General features: G+C 38.8%; 1 protein-coding gene across 2 annotated transcripts in view; it reads left to right on the forward strand.

Moving 5' to 3' along the window:
* The window catches only part of RELN (reelin), a 283,413-nt gene that overhangs the window by 107,547 nt on the left and 163,382 nt on the right, over window positions 1-12,484 (forward strand). For both annotated transcript variants that reach the window (XM_058023699.1, XM_058023698.1), the window contains exons 4-5: window positions 3,827-3,897; window positions 12,363-12,395. In XM_058023699.1, coding sequence (XP_057879682.1) covers window positions 3,827-3,897; window positions 12,363-12,395 — 104 coding nt within the window. The remainder of the gene's footprint in view (window positions 1-3,826; window positions 3,898-12,362; window positions 12,396-12,484) is intronic.

The raw sequence follows: 12,484 nt of genomic DNA on the forward strand, positions 1-12,484 counted from the left end.
TGGTGGGGAAGCAACACAGTCTGTGCTGGCAACAGACCTGATTTCAAGGGGCATCACTGTGGGGCTGGGGAAGACCAATTTCAGCTTCCTACAGTCACTCTGATTTTCCTGGAGCCAGTGTTGTGGATGTTGCCCTGAATTTCCTCAAGTAGAAGCAGCCACTAACCATTAGTAGGTGGCACAAGGTTAAACTCTGCTAGTGCAGGTAAGAAATAACCTCCTTTTCTTTGATCCTGCAGAAAACCCTCTTTGGTGCACCATGAGATGAGGTATTTTACTCTAGGGCACCCGAGCCTTTTTGAAACTCCCTCTCACATGAATTTGTCCCAGTGCCTTCCCTCACCAGGGAAAGGTGCAGATCTGTGTAAGGGCAGAACAAGCACCAAGCATCCTTACTGGCACCTGATTTTAACTCAAATAGTTGTGGTTTAGGGAGGAAAATTCTTTTAAAAGCTGCTGTAATTGATGTATGGGGTTAGCAATGCCTTGAGCTGCCAGAGAACCTTGGCACCTGATGTAGTCTTTTTGTGTTGAGAACTCTTTATTCCTCTGTAAGCAGTTCTTCCCCTCTTGCACAGCCCCAGGCACACAAATAGATCTAGGCTATTTGGAATATATATAATATATAATGGAAGAGTGAGGTTAATATAAAGAGGAACCTTATTACCTCTAAGTTGTTTTTCTTTCAAAGCTCTCACTTACCATGTCAGGATGTACCTCTTCTGGGAACAGGATGGGATTTCTCCCATTTCTTTTGTAATTCTCATCCCTTTGGAAAGATTAATTCCTACTAGAAATTTTCTCTGGGGACATATGGAACATGCATCTTGCCTTTTGGCTGACTGACACATTAGGTCTGATTAGTCACTTGCCCTGTAGCTGGGAATAAATAGCAGACAATGTCAGAGTGGGACTATAGACTGGTGTGGAGTAAAACCAAATAGAATTTAGGAAGTGCCCTTCCTCTAAGCAATATTTAACTAGGGAGTTAAGACAACACAGAAACTTTTCAAAAAAGCATAACATTCAGTTAAGTAACTGCATATATATACATATACATATACATATACATATATATATATATATAGTGACATATATATGTCACAAAAGCAAAACCCGAGTTACGAGTTGAACAATTATATTATGTAGTCTTCATATGAGTGTGAATATAGGAATTGAAATGAGTTTGGATATGTTAAATGTCTTTATAAAAAAAAAATCCAAATACACAATCCTGTCTTGTGAACATCACCTGTCAGGTAAGAACATCACCAACAAAGAAAGTTCGATACAGAAAAGGTATATTTTGAACTTCTTTCTAGAAATAGCTCAGTTCCTGCATAATTGTGCTGCATTTTTTTTCATTTGCTCCATTAATAAAGCACAAATCCAGAGAAAAAGGAGCAGATAAAACTGGTCAAGTGGCAGTAGCAGCACCCTCAGCAAGTCTCTGAAGCTGCACTTATGCCCATGGCAAGACAAGCCTGACGTGAGCACGGGCTGCAGCAAGCAGTGCCCCTCCTGCCCTGCTCCCCTGGCCCCAGGGTGCAGCTCTCTCCTGCTATGGAACAGCAGCACTTGGCTCCTGGTCTGCATTGTCAAGCAAGGGATGACAGGCACAGAAAGATGCTGATCATTCAGCTGGGTGCTGGCTCTCTGCCCAAATCCCCTTTTTCTCACACGCACGCAGAGATCCAGTGAACAGCGCAGGGTTTGGTATTATTGGTATTACTTGGTGTTTGTGTGCATTCAGACACATGCTTGAGCTCTCCTCTGCATGAGGTCTGTGTTCCAAGGGTTTGCTCTTCTCTGCCTCATAAAGGAATGCCCTGGTTGCCATCATTGTTGTGTACATTCTGAATTGTTTCCTGGGCTGTTGCATAAACAGCATCTCTGAAGTCCTGGTCCACTGCTAATATAAGTTTTCTTTCCCACTGTCTGCAAAGAGTCCTCTCTTCCACCCTGACAGCTTGGGGGATAAAACTGTTGTACAAAATACCTTCTGTGCCTTAGGTGTGCCTTTTTCTTGTATGTTGAGCCGGGGAACTCAATACATAAAATTTCCACACTGAAACACATCTAAAAACCTGTCTCTTGGTGCTGCATTGGCCACAAAGCTGGCTGTGGGATGCCCTGCCATTTCAGCTGCCTGAGGAAGCCACCATATCTGGTCCTTCTAAAGAAATCTGGGCACATGTTTGATTTTGGAGATTGTTTGGTCCAATTCTGACTTGCATGACTGAGTACACCTATGTGGTAAATTGCAGAAATCTATGTGATGATCATATAGTTTCATTCCTATTTGTCACAACAGAGCTTAAATGAATTATTTAATTCATAGTTTTAAATGAGACTTGCTCTCATTTAAATGAGAAATGCATCAGCTCTCTTGCCTTTATGTGCTGGAGCAGTGTATTTGTTTTTATTTTACTCTGTACTTAGCATGGTCACTGGTCTTATCAGCAGATATAGAAATGCTAATGTAGAACTATAGCATGAAGTTCTGCTGTATTTTATGAAAGTACTGAAAATCCTAAAATAGCTGCAATAGGGGACATGGTAGGGAGTGCAACCAAAACCTCTCTAGTGATGTGATCCTGGGACTGTGGCCAAAATACTGGCACTGCCAGGTGAGGCAAGGCTCCAGCTTTACATCTGCCTCTGAAAGTCCAAGGTGGAAAAAACCAGCACAGCTCTCCTTCCTCAGGCAGAGGAAGAGTGTCTAAAAGCCCTAGGAGCATCAGGTCAGCATAGTTTGCATTTCAGGACACACACATTGGTGTAAACAGAGCTTTCCTACACGTACAGAAAGCAAAGTAGATCCCAGAGAAGCTTTCCTTTACTCCTATTTGTATTCTGACAGTTCGAAGATGAGTTCACCCTGGGCATCCACTGTATCTGAAAAATTTAGTATTAGATATGTTAATTTTATTCTTCCTTTTCAGGATAACTGGCCTAGTAGCCAAGTAAAATAGGATGTATTTTGGTTTTCATTTTCCCACCATTCCTTTCTGGTCTTTTCTGACATTTCATAAGCCAGCTAGGCATGATCCATTAGAGAGGGCACACTGCTGGCTGAGAAACTGCACTCATAAAGGAGCTTTCAGCATCTTACTGTTCAACTGAGAGGCCATTCCAAGAACTTCACATGGATCTGTGCTGAGCCCATTAATATTAGTTAGAGAAAGGCTAAAGAACACGTATGAAGAGTGTGCATGAATCTACACAGATATTGGAGGAACTTGAAAGAAATCAGACTTCAGATTCAACACTTGCAAACACTGAGAGGTTTGGAAATCTCTGAGATAAAACTGATGTTGTGAAGTATTGCACTTGGAAAAGAGGGGTTAAATGAGCAACTGGGAAGAAAGTAAAACAATTGCTGCTAACATGAGAGCTCTGTAAGAGAAAAACAAATCACATTGCATTGTGTTTCTACCTGATCATGAGGAAGCAATGACAAGTTTTGTGGTACATTACGTCTTCTAGCTGTGGGTCAGTAATGGGAATTAATTATTCTTTAGAAAAAACTTTTGAGGCTTCAAATATAGAAACTCTTTGTGCAGCTACAGATGTATGTCAAAGACATTCTTCATTACATGCCAGTGATTTTTATTACCAACCAAACCATTTTGGTTTAGGAATTTTGTTTTGCTATGCACAAAACAATCACTGCAAATTATTCTATAAATTTAGAAGACTACAAAAAAGAACACAGAAAGAAAGCAGAATGGGACTTCTGATTTGATTAGTCATGCATAAAGATATACATATACATGTATAAATAAGTTTATATTATTTATTGTTGTCTTTTTTGTGTTCACAGGGCTACAGCTACTCATAGGGGCCAAGTTATATTCAAGGATGCCTTAGCACAACAGCTGTGTGAACAGGGAGGTAAGAGTCACCATAATTCTAAAAATATCTGGCAAGTGTGGTTTTCCATTGTACCTGCATGTCAGTGTTACTCTTCATGAAAGCTATTCTGTAGAAAACCTTGAACCAGGATCTTATTTACATTCCTGAAACTGAGTTTTTTGGCTCCATACTTCCCATTGTCTATCCAGGAATCCCACTTTTCCTCTCTGCTAAGTGTTGGGGAATATACAAAACTTTAAGTAGCATTATACACATTCCTGAAATCAGCCTTAATAGCCAACATTTCTTTTCTGTCAGAGCCACGAGCTGGGTTTTAACCCTCACTGTATTAACTTTAAGCAATATGGCTGCAGCAAAAGCTTTGTTTACTATCCAGCTCACACATGTGCATGTAAAAAATATGCCTTCTCTTTTTGTGAAAGTAGGCCATTGAAATTTTGCCTGTCATATCCAACATTTGATCATTTTTATAGCTAAACAAAATGTTTGACTTACACAAACTTTAAAAATCTAATTGTTTTCACAGCTTACTCTTTCAATGAATAACCTAAAAAGTAAATGTCCTGTTGTCATCTGTTGTCTACAAACAGTACTTTGCTTTGAACCTGCTTCTTTTAGTGAGAAGTAGAGAAGGTATCCATCATTTTTGGTACATGAGAGAAAGGAATTTCCATTTATATCAGCAAAATTCCAGTGATATTTCCATGTGAAAAGAAACAATGAAACATGGGCCAAATTATTTAAAATAAAGATTTTTAAATGGGAAATGTGTTGTGATATTAACCCACAAGAGAAAATCCCATAAAACCCATCTCTTGGGGGCATTGGAACTACAAGGTTGGGGTTTTTTCCTATGAGTTGCAATATGGTTTTTGCAATAAAAAGCTGTTGAACATTATTTCAGGAGCATAACCTGAGTCATTCATATAAGGTATCAGTAGTAGCTCTGTGATAATGAGGGGAAAAGATTTCAACTTTCAACTTCAATATTCAAGTTTTACCTTTTGTTGTAGCTCAATGGAAGTAAGAAAAAGGATTCAGAGAGGTGAAAAAATGTCAGGATGTTGGCTGTACTTTGGAGGAAATAGAAATATGTAACACAGTGCTGGCAATGAGAAGGGAGTATCATGGTGATCTGGATGGCAAGTGATTGGGCCAGCCACGTGTTTTGCTGTGGGGAAGGAAGAACATTTGGAGAAATTAAGAGGAGGTTAATTAACAGGAGGTTGTGCACCCGTGATGGGAGTGTGGAAGGGCAGTGTTTCAGTGACTGGTGTGTGGGGACCTGGAACAGAAGTGTTGGCAGGATCATCATTTGGATGTACTGAGGAGGATGGGGAGGGTATCTCACACAGGCTGCTTGCTGGATGAATGTGAGTCAAGAGTGGAAAAGTGAATATGCAATCAGCTTAAAGTGACAAAAACCAGAAGAGAAACAGATTAAATTCTCCAAGGCATAACTGCAGAGTGAGCACCCCACAGCCAAAGGCAACCTGGGGCAGCCAGAAGAGGTAGGGAAGGGAGAGGGCAGTGGGAGTCATGTTGATGGCAGTGACCAGGATGGTGACAGCTGTGCACAAGCAAGCTGAACGGAAATACACAACTGTCAGTGTCAGAGCTGGCAACATGGTCAGGGAGAATATGGCCAAAGCAGCAGGATTTCTCCCTGCTAAAAGAAAATACCTTGGTAAGCAGAGACAAGCTGGTAGATATCCATCTATACAGACCTGACAGTCCTTCTTCAGACATTCTGTTCGCTGAGATTTTAGTGGGAGAGCTGACAAAAGAAATTTTTGTTCTTTCACCCTTCTCTGCTTTATAGTTCTGCAGTTTTGGAGCATAACCTAACCTCAGATCAACATTTTAGCAACACTTATGTTGGTTAGAACAGTAAGTCCTTATGTTACTGTTTGCTGTCCCTGAGTTCACAGGAACTCTGCAGAACAAGGAGAAAATAGAATTGTGGTATTTGTTGTATTCAGAGTAAAAGGATGCTGAGATGTCCCAGTGGCTGCTCAGCTGTGACAATCCCTTTGCTGCCTCCTTCTCCCATCCACAGCCATGTCCTGCACCAGCTCCCTGAAAGGGCCTTCAGCTTCCCTGCCTTGCCACAGTCTCCCACACCCTTACAACTTCTTTTGTTTCCCATGGTTTTCCAGCAATTCCCTTTGCTTTGTACAGTCACTCCAGAGACATCCCTGCAGTGTGTGCTGTCGCTGCAGTGCCTCTGCAGCCCCTGGGTTTGACTTAGCCAGGATCACCCCGAGGTGCTGCTCTGTGAGCATGGACAGCGTGTGCCGGCTGTAGCAGTGACCGGAGCTCCCTGCAACACTGATGTGCAAGATCCTCAGTTTTTCTCTTGGCTCTTCTCCCACGTTTTTATCCTCACCATGGCTTCTCCCCCTTGGTTTCCCAGCTCAGACCCAGTTTCCTTGACTTGGATATTCAACCACTGCATTGCCCATTACCCTTGCTCCCACCCCTTCCAGGCTCTCCTCTGCCTTTTTGTTCTTATTTCTTGAGCACAGTGTGCATTGCATTAATCTCTAACCACTGCATACTATTATCATCCTTATACTATTAGAATTAATTTTCCTATTCAAAGAAAAGAGGCTTTCTTTGAAGTAGACCTTACTTCATTTATTCAATTTTCATCAACACCACTCATGTAAACAAAGGATTCTTTCAGGAAGAATTAGTGAATTTATTTAGATGCAAATATCATATTAATATATATGCAAAACAGCAAGGTAGACTGACATAAATGAGGTTTTATAGTCTGTTTCTAGCCCTAAACATTACTATACTCAAATCATGCCCTGAATGATGTGACATATTAAATAAAGAAAAATAAAACCACAGGGCAACTTCATAGATTTATTACAGGACATGTTCTTAATAAGCATGTTCACTAGAGGTGGTATCAGACTTCCGAATGTTTAGTAAAAAGGATATACAGGAAGATGTGAAAGTAGCAAGGAATCTCAAAAATCATGTTTACTGTGATTGTCCACCCTCAGATGTACATTGATAAATCCTGATAGAGTTAATGGAACTTGTGCAGTAAAAGGAAAGTGATTTTTTGTATTTTGAAGAGAATTAGAGGATGATAAAGGGTGGTGTTAAGGGATGGCAATGCCATATGTATAATGTAAATGTAGTAAGAAATTATGCTATAGGGGAAGACACCAAAGAAAGTAAAATAATTGCTTAAAAACTCTGTGTTCAGAATATAATACATATTTTAGGAAGCTAGGGAGAGCTGATGTTTGAGAGCTGATGTAAGCTTTAAATTTTATGAGAATTAGACTGAAGAAAGGAGACATAAAAATTATCATAGAAAAAGTTCATCTAGAACAAACAGGAAAAACCCCAACAGAAATAAAAACTATATAAAAGAATCTGGAAAGGGTAGCTGTCTTGTCAATGCTTTTAACAATAAATAAGGATCATAATGAGTGATGATATGCTTGACAATAAAATATATATTTAATAAAAAATATATTTAATTCATTGTAATAGTTAAATAAATGGAAAATAAGGTAAGCTTAGTATTGTGCATGTTGATTCATATTTATTTCTGAGAATATCCTGAGAATTGGCCCAGACTGTCTTGTATTTGAGAACTTTTGCCTGAATGTTTGTGCAAGACCCTTTAGGTGCATTTTGCATTTGCACTTTAGGTGCAACCTTGTAAAATTTAGGAACACTCTGGAAAAAAAAAATGCAAACCAGATTTCAGCATTTCAGGCTTGTATTTTAGAGGGTCTCAGAGCAGTATTTGACAGAGCAGAGGAGTGGAGAGTAGAGCTGGTGTGAAGCTCCTCAGTTCATGTTTTAGCAAGAATAACCCAGCCTCCCTGGGGATGCTCAGCCTCCATCATTCAATAGCAACTTGGTTTACCAGTAGAGAGAAAGTATTGGAGGGAGTCTAAATAAAAGCATTTATTTCCCTTTTTATCTTCATCTGGCTGCTAATGGCAAGGAGATTAGAGTTCATGATCTGCAAACAGAAGACACCTCTCTGCACACCTCATTTGTCATGAACTGATGAGCAACAGCTGATGGCCCCTGGCTGTAGAACTCTGAGCAGTGTTTGTCTGGGAGCATGCAGGCATTTGTGTCACTGTAATTCACTTGCCCTTCATATTAAAAAACCCTCAAACTTCAGAGTTCTGAGAAAAAAAAATATATATATTTTTAGTGGGTTTTAAGAATATTTTCTTATGCTGGATTTTCTATCTATACCTATACACAGTCTTGACCCCAGAACTCTATGGAATATGACTGTCAATAGAACAAATGGATGTTTCTGTGTTTAATTTGCCTTATGCTTGCTCTTTTTAAATTTGAATGGGGACTAATGTTACTTAACAGTTGACTATTACCATGTTTAATGATTTTTTTTCTTGTTTTTTCACTGACAACAAGACCACCAACAAATCATTTCTTTCCTCCTCACATTCCAGTTCCTAGAAGATGGCATTCCCTTCCCACTTATTTAATACTTCTCTCCCTTCCAGTTTAACTAAAAATGGGCATATTTAAATTGGCTTAACCTTTCAGCAGCCTTATTTCATCCACAGAAAAATTTAACCTTTTACTCCAAAACATTCCTCCATTCTGCCTCATCCCAGTGACACAGAGCCCTACAATGTCCCCATTGACTTTTGAATTCCCCATTAGCTTCCTCAAGATTCTCAGCTTTCAGTTTGGCTGTGGCCTTTCTCTCTCTGAATTTGTATTGCATCCTTTCTTCTCTGCTTTTCCTTGCCAAAGGGACTGCCTTGTAAGACAAGGCAAGCACTCTACATTTCCTTACATTTTCTCATATTGTATTTGCTGATACCTCTGAGATTGTGACCTCAGTTGAGCTCTGCTTCCATTCTTTACTCAGAACAATTCATCTCTTGTAAAGCTCTGTATATACCCACAGTGCTCGTTGAAAATCAAATAATAAATTCATTTACTTTACTTTTTAAAAAGGTACAACATTCTCATTCAAGCTAAGATGCTTTTTGGAGCCACACAAATACTGGGTTTAAATTTAAAACCATCCAACTATGTGCCTAAGGAACATCTAACAAAGTGAATAATGGTTTAAAATATGAAGTGAGATCGTCTTTCTTTTTCCCTCTCAGTCTGAAGTATTGTATAATTCCTTTTAAATTATAAATTTATATCTTTGCGCTGCATAGCTACTCTGCACTGTAGCATTCCTTTTATCTTTGTCAAATTGTACAAAAAAACTTCATTTGGCTTGACCCACACTGTATGGCTTATGTAAAAATCCATGTTATTTTAAAGAAAGTAGTTCTGTAAATTGATTAGAAAGGCAGATCTGAAAATATTTTAAAACAACTACTATTTTTACAACTAATATTTTAAAAAACTATTATTAGTTTTGGGTTGTGTTTTGAATTTCTATTATTTGTGGGCCTTAAATACAACACTTGAAGATCATCTCAGTGCTGTTTTGCAATTAAATATAAAATGTAATACAGAAATTATTTATAGAGAGAATAAAGTCTATTTTTATCACTCATTGAATGGTACCCTCACAGTCTTTTGTCACATTCAGCTCCGGAATTTGAATTACAATCAGAATACCTGAGACAAAAATACTTGGGCTTCTTAGATCCTGTAAAGATTTAGGAAACCTCTCCCCAGCATAAAGTCTATACTTGTAACAACAACCTTTTTGTCTAACGTGAGACGTTTGCTTAGTTCCGTCTCTAATTTTTAAATGATTGATCAGCAGCATTAGTATGGACCTGCACCATTTCCTTCCTTTCATTCTGCTGGTGAGCAGTTTTGGTGTGCAATGTACTCTGCATATGGTGGAAGACCCATTTCAGGAAAAAATCTCAGATCCCAAGTCTGTATTTTTTAATCACATAAACAGCCAGTTTTATTAAATAATGATGAAGTCAAAAAGAGTTTTCAAATGTAAAGATGCCCAGTTTGTGCTATACCTGTGCCTTTTTGCTGAATGCTGGAATTTGGCATCATCTCATTCATGACTGTGTGTATCCTTGGCTGGAGAAAGCCTCTTTCAAAGAGCCATGTCAAACAGCCTGGGGTGAATGATAACACAGCCCTCCCTTCTCATTTGGAGGTCTGAACTGCTCTCCTTGGAGAGGGTGGTCTGTTTCATCTGAGTTACTTTCACAGGCCAATGACATTTGCTTGGGCAATTGGTGATGTGTCCTGACCATGCTCCTCACAGGTGAGACTGGCAGGATGGCTCTCAGCCACCCCTCAGTGCTGCCCTGGAACTACTGAGAAGGGAACATCAGGGATAGTGATTTTACTTTATACCTAGCCTCTTGGAACAGGAGTATTACAAATCCCATGCCATAATGTGCTTCTTTTCCTGCAGGCAAAGTACAGAACAGTTTGTGTTGTTCAGTCTGGGAAATAATTCAGTTAGTCCAGTTTGATCCATTTATTTGTGCAAATAATTTTTAAAAGGTTTCTGGTGAAATTTACACATTCCCATTGAGAAACACAATACCTGGGGTTCCAAGGGAAAAATGCAGTTTTCACTGTAGGATTCAGCAGTGCAGTCCAGCACTATTCTGGAGACAGTGCCAAGCTTAACATGCAATAGTTGTATTTCTCCAGATTTTGTACCAGCATGATGAGAGGACTTGGCCATTGGTAGAGTCATTATTGACATTTTTGCTTGGGAAGACAAAGCAGCATGGGTGAATTTCTTGTATAAAAATGGAGCAAGTTAGCCATGAAAAGGAAAAAATATTTCAGATTTCTGAAACAAAACCGGACTCTTAAGAATGTCTTTTCTCTCAGTTACAGTAAAGTTTTCTGTGAAGGTTCTCAGTTTTTGTGTGCAAATATATGCATGCATACATACCTATATATGCCTATGTATATATGTATGCATGTACATGTGTGTGTGTGTGTGTATACTCATACATATATATGTATATATACATATATATGTATATGTACATGAGGTTAGGGGAGAGATATATATGTACACATATATGTAAATATTTATATGGTTGGTGGATGGTGTGAAAAGTGTCTCTCCTCTAATTGGTAAGTGTACAATGGAAGTTTTCTGTCTAAGGTAAATTCAGATTGCTTGCCATCATTTTCTGGTCTGCAGATAGTTCATTTGTTGACTGCTCAGTCTTCTCTATCACCTACTTCTCCATGAAGTGTTGCAGTTTCATTAGAGAGATGGCATGGCTCCTTGCAAATCCAGTATTTAAGGACTAAGCAGGAAGAGAAAAACAAAATTCTTGAGATTTGTATTGGACTTTCTATTCAGATAACTATGTATGAGAGCTGTACACAGATTGCTGCATTCATTTTTATGTTTATTTTTAATCTATTTTTAATTTGTCAGATACTATGACAGAAATTGCAGTAATTCAGTATTTTTTTGCAAATATGCTGAAGAAATCAGGAGTACTGCCACAATTTAGGTCAGCGCCCAACAAAAAAAAAACAACACAGAATCATCAAATGAATCCTGGCTTCAAAAATTCTCCTTTTTTTTGGTGGTTTTATTTTACCAAAGTCCAAAAGACAGCTGGAAATACAGATCCATGGCTGAGGTACTGATGGACAATTAGGTAGCTGCCTCCCAGGAGCTTGGGTATATGCACCCCTTTGGCCTTCATGAAAGAGACGTAACCCACTTTGGATTTAAGATCCAGCAAGGCTATGGGTGTGGTAGCTGCCATGGAGTATCCTACACACTGTGTATCCAGCTTCTAGACCGCCCCAAATATTTTTATGTAGCTGTGCCCTTTCAGGTGCAGTCTGGTTCCATTTGTGTGGTGCTACACCAAGACTCCAAAGTGTTGGTAGAAGGTTACTCAACAAAGTTGTGCCATTTCACACACTCCCCATGCAGTGTCCTTACAACATTCTGGTGTTTCTTGGGAGGCAGAGACCTACTGGGGAATTAATCAGCATTGCCTGCAAAAACATGCTTTGACATAAGTGTTTGATATTGTGATTTGCAGAGTTTGTCCGTTACTTACTGCCCTAGGAATATTTGGATTACTTCTCCCAATAATATGCCCAGTAAAATGTTGTTCAGTGTAGTATAAAAGATCAAAAATGGCAATTTTTACCTCTCCTAGACTATTTCTGTTGTTAAGCCTAATTTCCACTTTGTCGGCCCTTAAGCTATTAAATCTTAATCCAAATTATCTCATCATTCTAGACTTTAATTGATCTTTTTTACTATACTGTAAAACCAACACTGACTTTCATTTATTTCAATGCTTATTTTAATTAAGAGAACAATTATTTTTGTTTTCCTATTATATTTTTTGTAACTTTTGGGGTCTGTCATATTTTTCACAATTAAACTACTGAGATAGCTGATTTAGGAGAGAATATACTGTACAATTTGTTTTAAGCTGAATTGATATTTAATGCTGCAGTTGAGCCCTGTTGATAGAAGATATTCATGCACTGTGTGTCTTTGTTTTCCACAGCCCCAACAGAAGCTCCCTTACATCCTCACCTAGGTAGGTGATTTGTCATTCTTACTACTTAAACTCAGAATCATTGACTTTATTACATTAAAAAATCTGTAAAGTCACATTAAACTAAGTCT

Source organism: Melospiza georgiana, chromosome 4 (assembly GCF_028018845.1).
Source record: "Melospiza georgiana isolate bMelGeo1 chromosome 4, bMelGeo1.pri, whole genome shotgun sequence".
Classification (NCBI taxonomy): domain Eukaryota; kingdom Metazoa; phylum Chordata; class Aves; order Passeriformes; family Passerellidae; genus Melospiza; species Melospiza georgiana.